Source organism: Vanessa cardui, chromosome 29 (genome assembly GCF_905220365.1).
Source record: "Vanessa cardui chromosome 29, ilVanCard2.1, whole genome shotgun sequence".
Lineage (NCBI taxonomy): Eukaryota > Metazoa > Arthropoda > Insecta > Lepidoptera > Nymphalidae > Vanessa > Vanessa cardui.
In genome coordinates this window covers 2,491,907-2,512,882 of record NC_061151.1, presented here as the reverse complement: position 1 = coordinate 2,512,882, position 20,976 = coordinate 2,491,907, and the positions used below count along the sequence as shown (strand labels likewise).

Below are 20,976 nucleotides of genomic sequence, written 5' to 3'. Positions count from 1 at the left end.
TATACTCATTGTTTATATTTTAACGGCAAGTAACAATACTCATAATAAAGTTTTACTAATATATTTTATCTAGTCTGAAAACCGTTATAAGTAGCGAAATGTTAATGCAAATTAGTACTTTAGAAATTTAATCTAGAAAAGTCTCTGACTTGACGATTTTTAGATTGTTGCCCTTCTCGTGAATTTACCCTTAAATTTGGAAACATATTTTTTTGACTTAGGTTTTAAATACTGTGAAATAACTCAGATTTATGTTTCAAATGTTTTTGAATAAAATAATACATTTGGTAATTCATATTTATAATTTGAGGATTTAAATAATTTATAGTATTAAATGTTCCTAATAATAATACCACTATTAAAACTTTTTCGAAATTGGCAATTTGTATAAATTTCGCCTGTTGTCACAGTGTCATACTGATAGTTGATACTTGTCATTAGTAGTTAAAATTAAAAATAAACAGCGGTTGCTATAAGTTATTTTTTCTTCCAAGTAGGTAGCGGTAGACCTAAATCTATAAGAATAAAGAAGAAATCATGAGCGAAACGTCGGCGGAGGTTAGTAAAGTTATTTTACTTGCAAACTTCGTACGTTTAAAATGAGACCTTTGTGTAATTGTAACCAAAAAATTCTAACTGAAATCCAATAGCAGATAATAAAAATATAATGTTCTTCACAACCGTCATATATAGCTATTTTTTTATTATCGTACTAAATGTTCTTTAAAATACTTTTAAATATATAGAAAAAAAACCTTTTGAACTTTTCGTAAAACTTTTTTGTTTTAAAGAAACAAAACAGATACGAGTTTTTTGGCTTGATTAGAATTGACCATTGCTTCTCGTCTATTAAAAATTTACTTGAATTAAAATTAGTAAAGTATGTATAATGTATATTTAATGTTCATGTTTTGATTTTATAAATACATTTGTAGATAGTACAGTTGCACAGTTATTATAAAATGGTTTCGGCTAGAAAAGCCGATATCTTAGGACTATTTATAGGATGTGGCTTTGCGTATTAGGCGTAAAAAAAAGGATTATTGTCTGTGATTAAGTAAAAGTCAGACAGTTATTTTGTGTTCATAACATTACTATAAATAATACTAACATTTTTTTTCATGTTTCAGCCAGTGAAACCTAAAATAAAACATGACTGGTACCAAACAGACTCCCTCGTGGTTGTGACGATACTACTTAAGAATGCCTCCAGTGACAAAGTGAAAGTGCACTATGGGGATAGGAGTGTAAGTTTATTTTTTAAATAATATTGAAAATATTTTGAATAGAAATTGTGCTTAAGTATTGCAATGCTGGCTGCCATGTACATATGTGGCAGTATCTCTTATTCCAAGTATGAAACTAATTAATATACACATAAATTACACGCTAAAGCACACGTGGACTTAAGCCTACCATTTTTACTAAACAGTTATGAACTATACTTTAAAAAAATTGTTCTTATTTACAGCTTTCGGTTTCAAGTGTAATACCAGATTCGGATTCAGAGTACAGCCTAGAATTAGAACTGGCGCATGAAATAGTTCCATCTATGTGCGTGCATGTAGTTTCACCTTCCAAGATAGAGGTGAAATTAAAGAAGAAGGAGGGACTGAGGTGGAATCTTCTTGAAGGTCAAGGTCAAGAGGAGAAGATCAAGGCTATACCGCAGGGTGAGCCCAATTATATAATTCTAAGTTTTCTATGTTTGCAAATTGTTATTTGCTATAAGTAACTAATCCCTTCGATTTTCAAATAACATCTGTTCTTATTGGTTGTAGGTAATTAAAGTTTATTTTTAATTGTAGCTTTTGTTTATGCTGATAGCGCACAGATTATTTCTTATGTACCAGATATTCTATGGCCAAACTGTAATACTAGCAATAAATGCTTTTTTCTTTCGGTTTGAAGGGCGATTGAGCTATTGTAACTATGAATACAAGGAACATGACATCTTATATTCTAAGGTCATAGTGTATTTGTCATATTAGGAATGCTTAATATTTCTTACAGGGTAAAGTCTATAGGGGGTTGAATATACATATACTTATAAGCAGGGTAGTGACGTCATCACGTCAACTAAAACGACGATAGTCCATGTTAATTTAAGGCTGACAAAATTATAGAAAAAACAAATGAACGAGTAATAAATAATTCATATTTTATATAAAACTAGTAATTACCCGTGGCTTAGCTCGCGTTTTAGGGTGATGGTAATGTGTCAGTCTAAAAAAGCCTATGTCCTTTCTTGTAGTTTGCTTTATACTAAATTTCATCAAATACGGTTCAGCGGTTTGGTCGTGAAAGAGCGATATGCAGAACAAGAACTTTTGAGTCGTTATTTAACAACGACATATATTAAGTGAAGCTACCACCGGTTCGGAAAGTAGAATCTACCGAGAAGAACCAGCAAGAAACTCAGTAGTTACTCTTTTTCACCATAATACACGGTGTTCAAATGTTGTATTAAAATTTAGTATGTTTTTCTTCCAGCCGTCTTAGATGCGTCCGGACCTAAGAAACCGCCGCAGATCTTCAAAAAGGATTGGGATAAAATAGAGAAAGATATCAAGAAAATGGTATGTTTACAACTAATAATAAAAGTTTCCTTGTTAATATATCTATTGTGTCCGAAATTTCCAGTTGAAAGAGCATGCTCTTTAGTGTGCTTATCTATCTTAGTATAGTACGACACAACTTAGATGTAGCATCTGCAAATTCAATAAAACCGATTACTGCCTATTCACACAACCAATAGAAATAGCTCCCTATCGCGCCATTCGACGCTATTCGTCGCTATAGATTCTCGCGTCAGTTCAACCCGAGAAAGCGAGTGCATAGAAATCGACGTGTCAAATTAACGAATTTTTTAGGTCATATGATACTCCAAATTATTATGTTTGTGTAAAGATCACATTCGCATAAGAAATGAATATTGTTAATTTGGGATAGCGTACTCAATTCGGATGTGATCGGTTTTACGACTTTTGCCGATGCTACATCTAAGTTGTGTCGTACTATGGTATATTAGGCTTGTAACAAATATTTGCGCAATATTGCTCGTTTTTTATTAAGTGATTGTTTTGTAATTATTCTTTCAGGAGGAAGAGGAGAAGCCAGAAGGTGATGCAGCCTTGAACGCACTCTTCCAGAAGATTTATGGTGAGGGTTCCGATGAAGTGAGGCGTGCTATGAATAAGAGTTTTGTAAGTATCTTTGTTTATACTCCACTCATTATAATTTACAACAACAGCCTGTGAATTCACACTGCTGGGCTAAATGCCTCCTCTCCCTTTGAGGAGAAGGTTTGGAACATATTACACCACGCTGTTCCAATGCGGGTTGGTGGAATGCACATGTGGCAAAATTTCTATGAAATTTGTCACATGCCGGTTTCCTCACGATGTTTTCCTTCACCGCTGAGCATGAGATGAATTATAAACACAAATTAAGCACATGAATCAGCAGTGCTTGCCTTGCCATCTCGACTCCCTATATCATCAGTCTCGACTCATTATAATTTGTTTTATAAATATACGTTACTAGCGAAACCTGACAGACGCTGTAATGCCAGTATATAGTAAAAAATAACTTAGAAAAGTAATGGTAGTAGGTATGTATAAGTGCGCAGCGGTGCAATTCAACCAAAAGGAGAACACTCAGTATACATAGAAACATGTTAGCTTCTACACTGATTTTCAGTGGCCTCCTAATGTCATGACTGACAGCCGTTACAGATAAAATCCTACTACTATTATAAAGGCGAAAGTTTGTAAGTATGGATGTATGGATGTTTGTTACTCTTTCACGTAAAAACTACTGAATGGATTTAAATGAAACTTTACCACAATATAGCTTATACATCAGAATAACACATAGGCTACAATTTTTGAGGTTTCTAATGTGAGGTCGTAAAAAAACACATTTTTGGCGCTTACATTGCAAACGCTGACTGAATCCTACAAGATAGATCAAAACAATGTACTTACTACAGTATTGTACAACTTAAAAAGGTCTACAAAAAAGTCCGTGATGGTATATGTTTATCTCTTAGGAATAACCCAGAATAACCATTTTTTATCCTTTACTTTGTACGAGAAATAATGACTTATTTACGAAGCGATTTTAAGCGATTACTAGACTAGACGGGACGAACCTGAAGTCCACGCGAACGAAGTCGCGGGCAGAAGCTAGTATATAATAATTAATAAATTAATATATATTTATTTCTTTCAGGTGGAGTCTGGTGGGACAGTTTTGAGCACGAATTGGAATCAGGTGGCAAGTGAGAAGGTGGAAGTAAAACCGCCAGACGGTCTCGAGTTCAAGAAGTGGGACAGCTAGACGGACAAATAATTATAATATTTATTATATATAATAATAAAACAAAACTGATTATATATACATAGATGTATTGTGAACTCATTGCGATAGAATTTGTACGATTTTGTTTAAAAGAAATGTTTGTGTTCAAATTGTCATTTTTGTTTTTATTTTGGGTTTAAGGTCAGAGGGGGCTATGTTATATCTGTATTTCAAGTCCTTTTACTGTATACTTAATGGAGGTAGGGCTTTGTGCAAGCTTGTCTGGGTAGGTAACACCCACTCATCAGATATTCTACCAAAATCAAAATCAAAATAAACTTTATTCAAGTGGGCTTTTACAAGCATTTTTGAATCGTCACTTAACAATAGGCTATTTGACTGGTTTTTAAATTCCATTTTATATTATTTCACTTTGGTGATGTCACTTTCCTGTATTTTAATCTGTGGTACATACAGTAGAAAACTATTTCACCATAAGCCCGGCCAATCAGGAGCGTTTTGTGTCACGTGACAAACGTTTGAAAAAATGCTTTTTTATTTATTGATTTTTGAATAAATTAAGTATTATTTTCATCTTTCGTTAGTAAATAACCATTTTTAAACTCATAATATACACTGATTACAATAATTCACAATTTATTTTTCGCATTGTCAAATAGCCTATTAAGTGAAGCTATCGGTTCGAAAAGTAGATTTTACCGGCAAGAAACTCAGTAGTTACTCTTTTGCAACATTTAAAAAATACAATCATATTAATTAAATACAATATATATATGTAATGTATCCTGCCTGGAAGTCAACAGGTATTAATTCCACGCTTTTTTATCATCTACAAAATCTTGTATTGAATAATATGCTTTTTTTACCAATGTATTACCGCCAAACAACAGTACTCAGTATTGTTGTGTTCCGGTTTGAAGGGTGAGTAATCCAGTGTAACAGGCACAAGCGACATAGCATCTTAGTTCCCAAGGTTGGTGGCGCATTGCCGATGTAAGGAAAGGTTAATGTTTCTTACAGCGCCATTGTCCATGGGCGGTGGTGACCACTTACCATCAGGGCCCAAATGCTCGTCCGCCAACCAATAGAATTAAAAATAAAGAAATAACAAAATACTAGCGACCAGTCCCGGCTTCGCACGGGTACTTTATATGTATCGTTATATTATGACCAAATTACATAAAATCATTATAAATTGTAGCCTATGTATTATCCTAATGTGTAACCTATATTACTGTAAAGTTTCATCGAAATCCGTTCAGTAGTTTTTTCGTGAAAGAGTTACAAACATACATACATCCATCCTCATAAACTTTCGCATTTATAATATTAGTGGGATGTATGTATGTATGTCTGTTGCTGTTTGTTAAAATAGAATAGCGTCATATAGTTGTCAACAATTTCGAAAATCGATGGTCTTCGGTGCTACGGGAGTTGCAACACCTTCGTCTTCGCCAAAAACACAGGTATTGTGTATCATCAACGCGCTTTCGGTTTCTAGAAAAATCTAGAGGTAAGGTCGACAGGACTACAAATGTAAGGGCGTTTATTTCAATGATCTTAAAAAAAAGTCTAAAGCATATTATAGTACGACACAACATAGATGTCGCATCGGCAAAATTCGTTAAACCGATCACATCCGAATTGAGTACGCTATCCCAAATTATCAATATTTATTTCTCATGTGAATATGATCTTTACACAAACGTAATAACTTGTAATATCATATGAACTAATATATTCGTCAATTTGACGCGTCGATTCAAATGCACTTGCTTTCTCTGACGTGTGAATCTATAGCGACGAATAGCGTCGAATGGCGCGATAGGGAGCTATTTCAATTGGTTGTGTAAATCGGCAGTAATCGGTTTTATTTTCATTCCATTGCATTTTCCGATGCTACATCTAATTTGTGTCTTACTATACTATATTATAAGAAAGGAAGATGACTTGGTTGATGTCAAACTCAAACTCAAATAACTTTATTCAATATAGAAGCATTACACTTTCCCATTGATGGTCAATTGAAACACTACCACCGGTTCGGAAAAGAAAACACACTGACCTGAGAAGAACCGGCGAAAGAAACTCAGCGGGTTTTTTTTTGTGTTTGTCTTATGTATTATATAAATAAACAATTTAATATGAGATGAAATAGTCATTCAGCTAGATCAGTAGTTCCCAAACTTATTTTTCTCGTGGACCACTTTTAAAATGTTATTGGTTTCCGTGGACCCCCTGCCTGGACCCGTGGCTGCTACATTTCTAACTCATTCTTAAAGTCGCCGAAAAATAAATAAAAAGTGTCGCTTCTGAGTTCTGTCCCTATATTCAGATAGGTAAAATAATAACGAAAAATAGTACATTTTCTAACACTTTACTTATTAAAAGAATAAGATTACAAGAAAAAATTAATAAGGTAATATAACTATGCTTACATTTTTGCTCTTTACTATCAAAAGCAGATAAATTTTCGTAGACCCCCATTAACATCTTATGGACCCCCATTTTTTATTCACACCTACGTAGACCCCCATCTTGTCTCCCGTGGACCCCTGGGTGTCCCCCTGGACCACTTTGGGAATCACTGAGCTAGATTATCATCATCGTATACTAAAGTGGCTAGGCGTTTCTCTGAATGAATAATTTAACCAAATCGCTGTGACTAACACGTGCACGCTCAAATATTGATGCAGACTGACGCATCCTTGTCTTCATGTCAGCAGCAATTGACTACTGTCTAGTGTAATTTCACTAGATCGGGATGGCGAAAATAAAAACACGTTTTACAACGATGCTCGAATCTTTATCTTTTGTTACAATCTCCCGCTAACGTTCAATTGTTTGCTAATGACAAAGTCCAGATGGCTCAATGGTTAGAACGCGTTCATCTTAACCGATGATTGCGGGTTCAAACTGATTCAAGCACCACTATACGTGCTTAATTTGTGTTTATAATTCACTGTGAGTTCGGCGGTGAAGGAAAACATCGTGAGGAAACCTGCATGTGACAAATTTCATAGGAAATCTGCCACATTTGTATTCCACTAACCCGCATTGGAACAGCGTGGTGGAATATGTTCCAAACCTTCTCCTCAAGGGGAGAGGAGGCCTTTAGCCCAGCAGTAGGAATTTACAGTTATTGTAACATGCCAGTATTAAATGCTATGCCATATAAAATAATATTAATTACAGTTTTACAAATTATCGATGAATTAATTACAATAATCATTGTACATAATAAAGTAAATTCAATAGCCCCTGCTATATTCGTAATATGCAACAACAATGCGATACAATCACTAATACAGAACCAAATGCCAACACCGTATCGGAAGCTAGGGTTATTCGCTAACACTAGCTTAATTATATTTTGCATTTAAATCTTGGATTGGAATAATAAAAAAAAAATATTGGAATTTTGTGTACAAATATCTTTACGCCTTCGTCAAAAAAAGTAATAGAAAAATTAAATACACGTTTCTGTAAAGTTTGTTTAAATACAAAGTCGTAGCTTGAAATATATTACAGATAACATTTGAGATTCGAAAACATTAGTGAAGACTTGGGATAGTGCATACTATAATACTTAAAGCACATTATAATAACCTAAATTAATTATAATTGTTTTTTGTATTTAATTTGGCTTTGTGAAATATATACAGGTATAGGTAAGTACCACTCATCAGTTATTCTACCGCCAAACAAAAATATTTAGTACTAGTAGTGTCGCTTCGTAATTGGAGTGTTGTTTGTCACGTGTCAGACAAAATAAGTAGCCTATGTCCTTTCATGGAGTTCAAGTTAGCTTCATAACAAATTTTAACAAATTCGGTTGACCGGTTTGTTCGTGAAAGAGCGACAGATAGAAAGACTTTTACTACTAGAGTTACTTTCACATTTATAATATTAATATAGACTGTTGTTTCTTAGTTCGAGAGGTGAGTGAGCCAGTGTAGAGCTACGAGAGACAACTTAGTTACCAAGATTGGTGGCGCATTGGTAATGTAAGGAATGGTTGATAGTTCATACAGCGCAGTGGTGACCACTTTTTATGAAGTTTTCGCCATTTCGCCTATGTTATAAAAGTACAAACTCTTAACAATTTATATGCATCATACACTAGCGACTCGCCCCGGCTATACATGGGTGCAATACTGATGCCAAATATACTACAGAATTTGTTCATATACGACATCACATTATAAACTTCTAAAATTGTCAGTGTTCCTTAACTATATTATCCATGTATTATGTACAAAAAGCTTCCTCTCGAATCACACTATCTTTAAAAAAAAATCATACATAACAATAATAATAATAAACCCCCTCGAGGGACCACCTTGTCGTGGTGAGGGGGCTTGCGGGAAGGCAGGACAGAACCTTAAACAGAGCCTGAACATCCTGAGCTCGACCCTGTTATTGGAGATACAAAAAAGCAACCATCAACTTTGCTACCCTTCCCAAACCAACGGTCCCAAACATCCGCCAATCCAAGGTCTGCCGTGCCGAGGGATGCGTGATCGGGGGCGAGTCCGATCATAAGCGTGCCACGCCTGGAGCCAGGGCGAACTCCAGGTGTAGCCTACATTAGGTCTACAGCTCTTATCCCGGCAAGCGGGGCTCTGCCGGGACCGACCTTATTTTACCCTAGCTGCTCGTGGGAACAAAATGAAGAGAAATTTAAACCAACCAAATGAACGATATAATTTACGAAGTCGCCAGCAACCGATTGCGTCTTCAAGCAAGAGCAAACCAAATGCTCTCGGTAGTTATATACCCAAAAAATTAGGCACTAATTCTTTGACGTCCTCCCCACCATCATCAATCTCATCAACTTTTAGCCTTTTTCCGTCTCCTAACTCTTCCCCCAAATCATACGAAAGGTCAAATTCCCGAGTATCAACTATATCTCCAGTGTCAGTTAATGTTATACCGGAGGCAACAGCCGACGACCCGGAATCCATGACTGGCTCAAAACGTGCGCGAAAGAGATGGAGTAATGAAATGAATGAGTACATCTTACGCACATACTTGGAACTTACAAATTTGGGAACAGGCACTAAGACTTATCTTACTCCCCTACACACCAGATTTTCAGAAAGATTTCCAACCATGCATGTTACACGTCAAAGAATAGGAGACCAACGTAGGGCTATAATAAACAAAAAACTGCTTTCTGAACAGGTAATAGAAACGATATACAGGGAAGTCAGCATCAAACTAGCAGGTAATATCTCCCAAACAGTTCGCGATACACTCAACACCCAAATGCCTAACATCACTCAAACAAGCCAACGTATGAGGTGGTCTAATGAACATAATGAGACAATTATCAAAGCGTACTATAAAATAACACATTTAGAAACAAATAAAACAGTTTATAGAAAATATTTACATCAAGAATTCATTAAAAAATTCCCTGAATTATCTAACATAACTGAACAAAGAATAGCTGACCAACGACGTTTAATTATATTAAATAAATACATTGACTCTAACCGACTAAAAAATATTAAAGAAGAAGTAAAAAGAGAATTACAAACAGAAAAAGACAATTATCAAGAGGCTTTGAATCAAAGTTCTAGCGATGAAAACGCTCATACCATACATCCAACTACGTCAATAGGAGAAGTAGCCCGAAACAATATCATAGATAATATAAATCCGGAAAGATTTTCAAACACGCCAACGTTAAATTATGAAAATTGTGATATTAATTATGCTAAACAGATAGATGAGACTTTTATAAAAGCGTTAGAATTCTATATACAAACAAAACCTACAGACAGAAATTTTATTCCTAAACAAAAATCTTCAAAGAAATTATCAAAACTATTACACTATATTAACAACTCAATATTACCGAAATATTTAAACAATGAAACTGAGTACGATCAAATGCAACTTATCATCTATTGCGCTGCTTGGACAGTGGCCAAACTAAATGGCTCCAATATAACTATGTCACAAACGAGTGAAATTCGAAAAAGGAAAGAACCTAATAAACCTAAATGGCAAGTAAGACATGAAATTAAAGTAAAAGACCTCAGGGCTAAAATAGGAAGACTCACACAATACATCAACGGAAATAGAAATCAAAATTTGCAAAGACATATAAACAATATTACTGAACAATATAAAATTCATTCAACACACGACAGATCCAACACACAATTGATACACTTTCTAGATACCCTTAAACAAAAATTAAATGTTACTAGCAGTAGACTTAAAAGATATAAAGATTGCACTGATCGGAAAACACAAAATAAAAAATTCTGTACAAATGAAAGGTTATTTTACAGAACCTTGAAAAATTCTACATCTAATAATATAAGTTTTAACACAACAAACCAAATTATGCCAACATCAGAGAACCTTCAATCTTATTGGGCTAATATATGGGAGAACCCTGTTACTTATAACGACGAGGCGGAATGGATCGCTAAAGAAAAAGAAAAATTTTCAAACGTTACGACAATGCCATTTGAATTTATAACAATAGATATGTTTCAAACAGTTCTTGCTAAATTACATAACTGGAAAACTCCTGGATCGGACTGTATACACAACTTTTGGTATAAGAAATTTACACAAACACATCCTTATCTTCATACACATATTAATAAATTTATTTTACACCCAGAAACAATACCAAGCTACCTCTGTGAAGGAGTAACATATATGATTTTAAAAGATCCTACTGATCCTTGCAACCCCGCTAAGTATAGATCAATCACGTGCCTCCAAACCTTTTATAAAATCATAACTGCATGTTTATCACAGGTAATATACGATCATTTAAACAACAAAAAAAATTTTAACTGAAGCACAAAAGGGTTGTCGAAAACTCAGCCAGGGTTGTAAGGAGCAGCTTATAATAGATGCTGTTGTTATGAAACAAGTATATAAGATGAAAAAAGATCTATATAGCATGTATATAGATTACAAAAAAGCCTTTGACTCGGTTCCTCATGACTGGCTCTTACAAGTTTTAGATATCTATAAAATTAATCCAAAAATTGTCAACTTCATGAAAAATATTTTACCTAAATGGCAAACGCAATTAAAACTTAATACAAATTCAAATACAATATTAACTGAAGTGATTAAAATACAGCGTGGCATTTTTCAAGGCGATGCATTCAGCCCGTTGTGGTTTTGTTTGGCTATCAATCCATTATCAAATCTTTTAAACTCATTAAATGCTGGATATAAATTAAACATAGCGAGAACCGATAATGACTCAAATAATCAGCTGCATTTTAAACTGAACCACCTCATGTACATGGATGACATTAAATTATTTGCTTCCACCCAACAAGAATTAGAAAGTTTAGCCGCCTATACTGAAGCATTTTCACGGGATATAAAGATGGATTTTGGCATAGATAAATGTAAAATTAATTCTGTACAGCTAGGAAAAATTCACCAACATTGTTACCAACTACAAACCGGAGAGGAAATAGAATCACTTGAATTAAATGAAACATATAAATATTTGGGATATCATCAGTCTAAGCACATACATTTTAAAGAAACCAAATCAGAGTTAATAAAACAGTTTAAACATAGAATCAGATCAATATTAAAAACACAACTTAATGCAAAAAACATGACTAAAGCAATAAATTCTTATGCTATTCCTATTTTAACCTACTCATTTGGGATTATTAATTGGACCAAAACAGATTTAGCTAAATTACAACGCATTATAAACACTTCCCTTACAAAGCACCGTAAACACCACCCGCGATCTTGCGTACAACGATTAACATTACCTAGACAAGAAGGAGGCAGGGGTTTGATTGATATAACAAATCTCCACAATAGACAAATCACATCATTACGCAGCTACTTCCACAATAAAACAGCATCTACCCTACATAATGCAATAGTTCAAAATGATACAAAACTTACTCCTTTAAATTTACAAGACAGATTACGACAAAATAACGAAACTGTAATTGATAATAATAAGAAAATAGAAGAATGGACCCTGAAATCTCTTCATGGGAGACACCGTCACGATATCAACCAACCTAACGTTGACAAGAGTGCGTCAAACGAGTGGTTGATACGAGGCGAACTTTTCCCAGAGACGGAGGGGTTCATGATAGCCATCCAAGATCAAATTATAGAGACCAGAAATTACCAGAGGTATATCATTAAAGTACCAAACTTACCCACTGACATATGCAGACGATGTTACAGTGCTTCGGAGACAATACAACACATCACGGGAGCTTGTAAAAGTATAGCAGAGACGGACTATAAGCATCGTCATGATCAAATCGCAAATATTATTCATCAAAAACTGGCACTAAAATTCAATTTATTACCATCTGGTCAACCAACTCAACCCTACTACAAATATAATCCGGAAACTGTATTAGAAAATACCACTCACAAGTTGTACTATGATCGAGCAATCCTAACAGACAAGACTACACATTACAATAGACCCGACATAACACTTGTAGATATAATAAACAAAACAGCACAGATAATAGACATTGCAATACCAAATACTCACAATATACAAGACACAATTGCCACTAAACTCAGCAAATATAACGAGCTCAGAGATGAAATAATAAGGATGTGGAGGTTGCAGAACGCAGTAATAGTTCCAATAGTCTTATCTACAACAGGAGTCATACCAAAACAGCTTCACCAGTCCTTAAAAACTTTAGATTTGCCTAAAAATACATTCATCCAGTTACAGAAAGCTACCATACTAAATACTTGCAGAATAGTGAGAAAATTTCTATCCCAAAATACCCCACCAATCCAATCAAATACCCCACTCTAAGATAGATGTGCACTTAGCCTAGGCCCGTGTATGTCGACTAAATCCGGCAAAATTATGCCGAGTAAAATTTACATAAAAAAAAACAATAATAATAATAATGAGTGAAAATAATAATAATAGTTTATTTGCTCGAATATGGGTTAACAAAGGTATTTCATATATTTACAGTGGTCCTACATATTCTGCCGAATTTTCGTACTATAATATATGTTAAACTACTACTTCTACTACTACTTAGTAGTAGTAGTAGTAGTAGTAGCGACTTTGTTTTATACTATGTATAGATAGTTAAACTTTGTACATAAAGCGTCTTTATACTTAATAGTTTGAATGTAATTCATACAATTCCTTATTCCTTCTTTGGTTTTATTCCTATGTTAGTTTCAATTTTAGACATAAGGCCGTAGATCCACAAGTACTTATTTTAAACCCCAAATCAGATGGATAAAAATTATGGTCATTTTTTACGGAAATTTTTGAATATCAGCCGAAGTGTGGTCGTCGGAAGTGTGAGCACTGTCGTGCCTCGGAAAGCGCGTAAAGCCGTTGGTTCTGAGTCTGAACTGTTACCGGTTATGTCGATTGAACTGCCCTATGCAATTATGGGAGTGAGGAAATATACAGTGCACCTATTTTTGCGTTCATATGTATGACCGCCGAGGAGCCGAGATGGCCCAGTGGTTAGAATACGTGAATCTTAACCGATTTTTGTGGGCAAGGCAAGCACCGCTGAATATTCATATGCTTAATTTGTTTTTATAATTCATCTCGTGCTCGGTGAAGGAAAACATCGTGAGGAAACTAGGCTGTTGTTATTGTTATGTATGTCCAGTTTAGTCTTGGCGATCTCCCCTCACCGCCATGACTATGGGACTACGAGATATGGAACAAGTGTTTTGTTTGTGCTAGAGACTCTCTTCGGGATGTTTTTAACAGAGTAGGAATACTCACTGTTGCGTCGCAATATAGTTACAATTACAACAATATTATGTATATTCACAGTAACATTGATCACTTTGATAAAATCAGTGATAATCATTGTATATGCACTAGGAGTAAGGATAAGCTTATAACGCCAAGTTTCCGACTTCACAAAGTCAATAAATCCTTTTTGGGGCTAGGTGTCCGTTTCTATAATAAAATCCCGCAGACATTTTTAACTTTGCCATCTCGTAAATTCAAATCGTTTATAAATAATTCATTGGGAAAAAAAATTATAATTAAATTATTCGATACAAGATTTTGCAGATGATAAAAAGGCTTGGAATTAATACCTGTTGACTTCCAGGCAGGATATATTAATTTCAATAATTGTATTAACTAACATGACTGTATTTTTTTAAATGTTGAAAAGAGAAACTACTTAGTTTCTTGCCGGTTCTTCTCGGTAGAATCTACTTCCCGAACCGGTGGAAGCTTCTCTTAATTCTTAAATGACGATTCAAAAGTGCTTGTAAAAGCCCACTTGAATAAAGTTTATTTTGATTTGATTCATTTGATTTGTGTATGGGTGTATAACGTGTGGACGTCGATTTTTGTCAATTTTGATTATAATTAATTCTCGGGATTATAAGGTTTATAAAATAAAACAGATATTTAAAAACAATATTTTGTACTTATGTACTTATTACATATAAATGTATATCTTTATAACTGATACAAAGTAATAAATATTTTAAGATAAGACGAAATTGCGTAAAATTACAATTTTATTAAATTATTATTTAATAATCTTTAATACTTATTTTATCGTAATTAATATTACAAAAAACCTACAATTTGAAGAGCAATTAATCTGTTCTTGTTATTGAAATTTTGGGAATAAATGGCGTTTTATAAATATATAAGTTTTTATCTAAACTGTGGAAGTAGATTTATGTAATGTGCAATTGTCTTTTAAACGAATTGTGCCCCACGTTTTTAAAATTAAATTTGTCTTTCATGGAAATAAATCGAAACAAAAAAGCTTGATAAATATCCTGTCATGGAGTAGAAATATTTATTGTAGCTTTGATTCCGTTTAACAGGTCATAACTACAGGCACAAATTACCTAGTTTGGTGGGTCGCACTGGCAATGTAGGGGATTGATAGAGTGCCTAAATCTTTGACGGTGATGGTTAATGTGTTATTATTGTAGGCCATTTATATAAATATAAATAATAAATAAATATTGGACAACATCACATACATTACTCTGAGCCCACATAAGTAGCTAAAGTATTTGTGTTATGGAAAATCAGAAGTAACTACGGTACCACAAACACCGAGACCCGAGACAAAATAGAAATCTAATGAACTTTTTCTACATCGGCACGACCGAAAATCGACCCCAGAATCTCGGAGTGGCGTACACATGATAACCGGTGTACACTACTCCAAATCAAATCAATTTTATTTAAGTAAACTTCACAATTAAGCGTTTTTGAATCGTCGATATTTAAATAATAACACCGTTTCGGAAAGCAGCCTCCAGCGAGAAAAAACGACTAGAAACTCGCACAGTTGCTCTTTTCAAACAAACAAATTTACAATGCTGTTCTTTACAATAATTAGAATCCTGTAATGGAATTTAAGCCTAACTCCAGGCGTTTTTTGTTCTAAAAAGTACTTTTATTGAATAATAACACTTTTTTTTTATTAATTTAGTCTTAATAAACTTTTTTAATATTGTAAATGTAACCATGGAGGTCGTTTTGTCTGTCTCCTATAAAAAAATGAATGAATTGGAACAAATTTGAATATTATTATTGAATCACGCTTCAAAGTACTGGGTAACATTAGACAATGCATGAAATATTTATGCCGCAACATAACAAGAGATAATAATTTATTAGTTGATAAAAAATAGAAGATTTTGTCACAAATTAGAGACTTCATGAGTGATAACTTTATATTGGCCTCGAGACCTGGAGATAAGCATAATTTGTAATATTAAATTACAAAATTACCAAACATCGCAGTTTCCTAATTTACGATTTTAATATATTATGCAAGGTCGGAATAGAATATAAGTAATTAGTTGAGGATGAAGCCGAGATGGGCCAGTTAGAACGCGTGCATTTTAATCGATGACTTCGGGTTAAAACCCAGGCAAGCATCACTATACATATGTGCTTCCTTTATGTTTATAATTCATCTCGTACTCTGCGGTGAAGGAAAACACGTGATGAAACCTGCGTGTGTCTAATTTCATCGAAATTCTGCCACATCTGCATTCCACCAACCCGCATTGGAACAGCGTGGTGGAATATGTTCCAAACCTTCTCCTCAAAGGGAGAGGAGGCCTTTAGCCCAGCAGTGGGAATTTACAGGCTGTTGTTGTTGTTGTTGGAGTGTCTGTTTATAATGTTAAAACAGCCCTTTTTTACTTAATGCATATGTATGTACACGGTACATATACCAAAATAACATTTTTTAGAATTTTCTTCAGTCTGTCTGTCTGTTTATTCCGGCTAATCTCTGGAACGGGCCGGCTTTCACGGGACTGCCACTAGCAGATAACTGATATAGTAAGGAGTAACTTAGGCTACAATAATATTTATTTTGTTAAATTCAAACGCGTGCAAGATCGCTGGAACAGCTAGTTTAATTATAAAATGAACAGAATTGGATGCCAATCGTGTAATGAATTAAATAAACTTAAAACTATACCATTAAATTTAAAGGTATCAGCAAATTTAGTGGAAACTCGCGGAAAGTCTGGTTCCCATAGATTCCTTAGTTGACAAAAACTGGGTTCAACATAACTCTTTAATATATTTAATAATTTAAGTTGTGTATTAATTCTCATGAACTTCATTATTATGTGATACTTTGTATTTAATCTAAGTTTTTTCCGATTACCAAATATCTTCTCATAAAAACCTTTTTATTTCGTGGAATTAATGTATAAACAAAATGCTTAAATACAATATCTGTTTATATCAATTAGATACAACCAATGATATTCTAATAAACAGATATGTTATACCCATTCTAAACAACAGAAAAAAGTGTGCCGCGCCGGGGACCGTTTATTTTACATTTCGTTACAAGTAAAAAGGATAGCTTGATAAAAACAATAAGTAAAAGGGATACCTAGATGTTTTAATTACGCAAAACGTATTACTACGTAATTATGATGTATTACAATGTCTTACTACGTAAAACGACTAAAAGCAAACGTCCCAATTATGACGTTTTTTAGTCTTCACTTTTTGCGCGTTAATAACATATCTGTTTACTAGAACATCATTGGATACAACCTTATAAATTCTGTGGGACTTTTGTGACTTATAAAAAAAAAATACAAGTTACTACTGTTCTAATAGTTAATTCGTAATCATATAATTATTTGTTTTCCTTCTAAGATTACTAGAATTATAGTTGTGCAATGTTATTTGTTGATAATATTTCTAATAATTGTTTATAAATAATGTTATACAACATTATTAAATCAAATCAAAATATACTTTATTCAAGTAGACTTTTACAAATATATTTAACAATTATATTAAGTGAAGCTACCACCGGTTCGGCATGTAAATTCTACGGCAAAAAGATCAGTAGTCACTCTTTTTCAACATTTAAAAATGCAAAGTCATGTTAGCTAAACACAATTATATATGTATGTCATATATCCTGGAAGTCAACGCCTTAATAATGATAGCTGATTCCATTCTAATATTTATTGGGTATTGTGAAGTATAACCTCTGTTGTTCCTCTCATGAAGTTCCAAGGGTGATAGTACTACTATAAAACTATTATAAAACTAGAAGTACTATACTAGAAGTACTATAAAACAAAGCTGCTTCCCGCCGTCTGTATGCTTGGAACTTTTATTTATTGTAAAAAAAAAGTTACGCCATCGACTTATCACTAAACACTTAAAAAATAAAATATTTAATACTTATAGGTGACATTCGAGGTGATACATCTTTATAGGTGTAAACAACATTAACTATTAAACCATTCAACGGATTTTAATGCAATTTTCATCAATTAACAGAGCAGTAACAGTACTAGTAACAGTACCAGTAACAACCTGTAAATCTCCCACTGCTGGCCTAAGGCCTCCTGTCCCATTAAGGAGAGGTTTGGAAAATATTCTACCACGCTGTTCCAATGCGGGTTGGTGGAATGCATATGTGGCTGAATTTCTATGAAATTGGACACATGCAGGTTTCCTCACTTTATTTTCCTTCACAGCACGAGATGAATTATAAACACAAGTTAGGCACTTATATATTGTGGTGCTTGCCTGGGTTTGAACCCGCAATCATCGGTTAAGATGCACGCACAGTATATTAGTGAAGTGCTTGCATGGGTTTGAATCCGTAATCATCGGTTAAGATGCAATCGTTCTACCACTGGGCCATCTCAGCTAGCAATGAACAGAGCAATACAAGACACAGGTTTGTATGTATTATACATGCACAGTATATTAGTGAAAAGCCGGCCTTTCATATCCGTCATTCATAAAATATTTAAAAAAAAAAAACTACTCTTATTACCAAAAAGTTTTTAATGTCAATTAAAGATTATATTGAAACACAAGTTTGTTTAATGTTAAATGTTTAATAAAGGGCTTAGATAATATTTATTTCATTACACTTTAAACACAACAACTCCGATTCAAGTTGAAAATACGAAAGGGTCAAATTTATTATTAGGTAAGGTTAATCAAGCAACGGCGGTCACTGTCCGATTTGACACATATACATACTTATAAGTAGGCAGGGTTGTGACAGTTGTGAAAGATATACAATCTTTACTAATATTATAAATGTGAAAGTAGCTCTGTCTATCTGTGTGTCTGTTTCTCTTTCACGACTAAATCAACGAACCGAATTTGATGAAATTTGTAAAACAAACTAGAATTTTAAGGATGGACATAGACTACGTTTTAGAGTTGAGATGGCCCAGTGGTTAGAACGCGTGCATCTTAACCGATGATTGCGGGTTCAAACCCAGGCAAGCACCACAATATATAAGTGCTTAATTTGTGTGTATATTTAACCTCGTGCTCGGCGGTGAAGGAAAACATCGTGAGGAAACCTGCATGTGTCTTATTTCATCGCAATTCTGCCACAATGCATTCTACCAACCCGCATTGGAAAAGCGTGGTGGAATATCTTCCAAACCCTCTCCTTAATGGAAGAGGATGCCTTATCCCAGCAGTGGGAAATTTACAGGCTGTTACTTTACTTACTTTATAGGCTACGTTTTTGCCTATCACATGGTAATCGACCTCCTAAATCACGAGCGAAGCCGCGGGCGACATCTAGTTATCTATAAATATGTAAGAAATACAACTTCAGATGAAATTTTATCTCTTAACAGATTTAAATTTTAAAAAAGAACAACTACTGAGTTTCTCTAGTTCTTCTCGGTACAATCTACTTTCTTTAGTGGTAGCTTCACTTAATGTAGTTGTTAAATGATGATTCAAAAGTGCTCGTAAAAGCCTACATGAATAAAGCGTATTTTTTCAAGATATTTCATCATGATTGATTGCGAATCACAGATAATCTATACCAAAATAATAAATGTAAAACTGAGTTTGTTTGTTAAGTCTTCGTCAAACTGAGCCAAACCGTTGAACGGAATTTTAAGAAATTTCTTATTAAGCTAGCCTGATCCCAAGAAAGAAAATGTGTCATATCAATAACTGCGCGAAATATGGCCGAAAACTTATAACTGTGTATATTTCAATAAGTGAAGCAACTTTTTAATGCTTCTTAGGACAATTATTTATGGAGATATGTGGAAAAGTATGAACTAAAAATGTCTGTCAAATTTCCACCAATGAGCGACCTTTATTTATAATAAATCCAATCTATTACTACAATTAAACATGGCGTATGTTTCATGATCATTTGCGACCCTCTCAAGCAGATAAAGCTGTGGAAAATATTGCGTCTCATACCTTGTTTCATTGACTCTACAGCCCTAATGCGAATCGCCATACAAATGAATAAATGGACACTTCCTTCGGTTTCGGTCTAGACACAAGATTATATCGCTTAGGTATTTTTCTGCTTTAAACTAGAAAACACGAGACAAAGTACTCAGGGTGAATTTTTAAGGAAATATTCTAGACTCTAAAACAGAAAAATTTATTTCTCTGTATTTATATTTGGTGACGTGCTCAACTGTGAATACAAGTTAGATGAATACATATATCCTATAGTAGATTTTAAGCCAATACAAGATTTGACTTGGTGGTACTTGCCCGTCTGGGTAGGTACCACCCATCAGTTATGTTCCAGTTTGAAGGATGAGTGAGCCAGTGTAACTACAGGCACAAGGGACATAACATCTTAGTTCCCAAAGTTGGTGGCACATTGACGATTTAAAGAATAGTTCATATTTCTCACAGCGTCATTGTCTATGGGTGATGGTGACCACTTACCACAAGGTATATGCTAGTCCGCCAACCTATACCATAAAAAAAAATGTAAATCAACCTTAATCAACGATCAATGAATGAATTACGAACCCAAACTCAGCACCGAATTTGACTTCGCTGTCATCTATTGGGGTTGATATGTTCTAACCAATTTTTTTGTTTGATTGTTTTTTTTAACACTGTGTTCTATCTTCAGATAAATAATCGGACCTTTTTGTAGCACCATGATGTGCGTCTCCCCTATCAAAACAACTGCGATTGTCCTCTTCAAAACAAAGGGATGCTACAGGATTGTGTTCACTGCGTTCCGGTCGTAGCTTATCAGCATTTTTTTGTTAAAAATATACTTATTCCATATACAAGAATAATAATATTAGTTACAAGTTGCAGAGAGTATTATAATGATTCGGAAGAAGTTCCGCAAGTAAGTAGCAATCTGT

General features: G+C 34.1%; 1 protein-coding gene across 1 annotated transcript; it reads left to right on the top strand.

Moving 5' to 3' along the window:
• Positions 1-406: 406 nt before the first annotated feature.
• LOC124541920 (protein SGT1 homolog) lies at positions 407-4,477 on the top strand. The gene is made up of 6 exons (XM_047119852.1): positions 407-558; positions 1,131-1,247; positions 1,472-1,673; positions 2,494-2,579; positions 3,102-3,206; positions 4,237-4,477. Exons 1-6 carry the CDS (start codon positions 538-540, stop codon positions 4,342-4,344), a joined length of 639 nt encoding a protein of 212 aa, XP_046975808.1. The 5' UTR covers positions 407-537; the 3' UTR covers positions 4,345-4,477.
• Positions 4,478-20,976: the final 16,499 nt, after the last annotated feature.

Excerpts from the sequence above, each read along its gene's own strand:
- LOC124541920 (XM_047119852.1), top strand. The coding sequence starts at position 538 with ATGAGCGAAACGTCGGCGGAG. Across the intron at positions 2,580-3,101 it reads AGAAAGATATCAAGAAAATG|GAGGAAGAGGAGAAGCCAGA; the intron begins GTATGTTTACAA and ends TTATTCTTTCAG. Across the intron at positions 3,207-4,236 it reads GTGCTATGAATAAGAGTTTT|GTGGAGTCTGGTGGGACAGT; the intron begins GTAAGTATCTTT and ends TATTTCTTTCAG.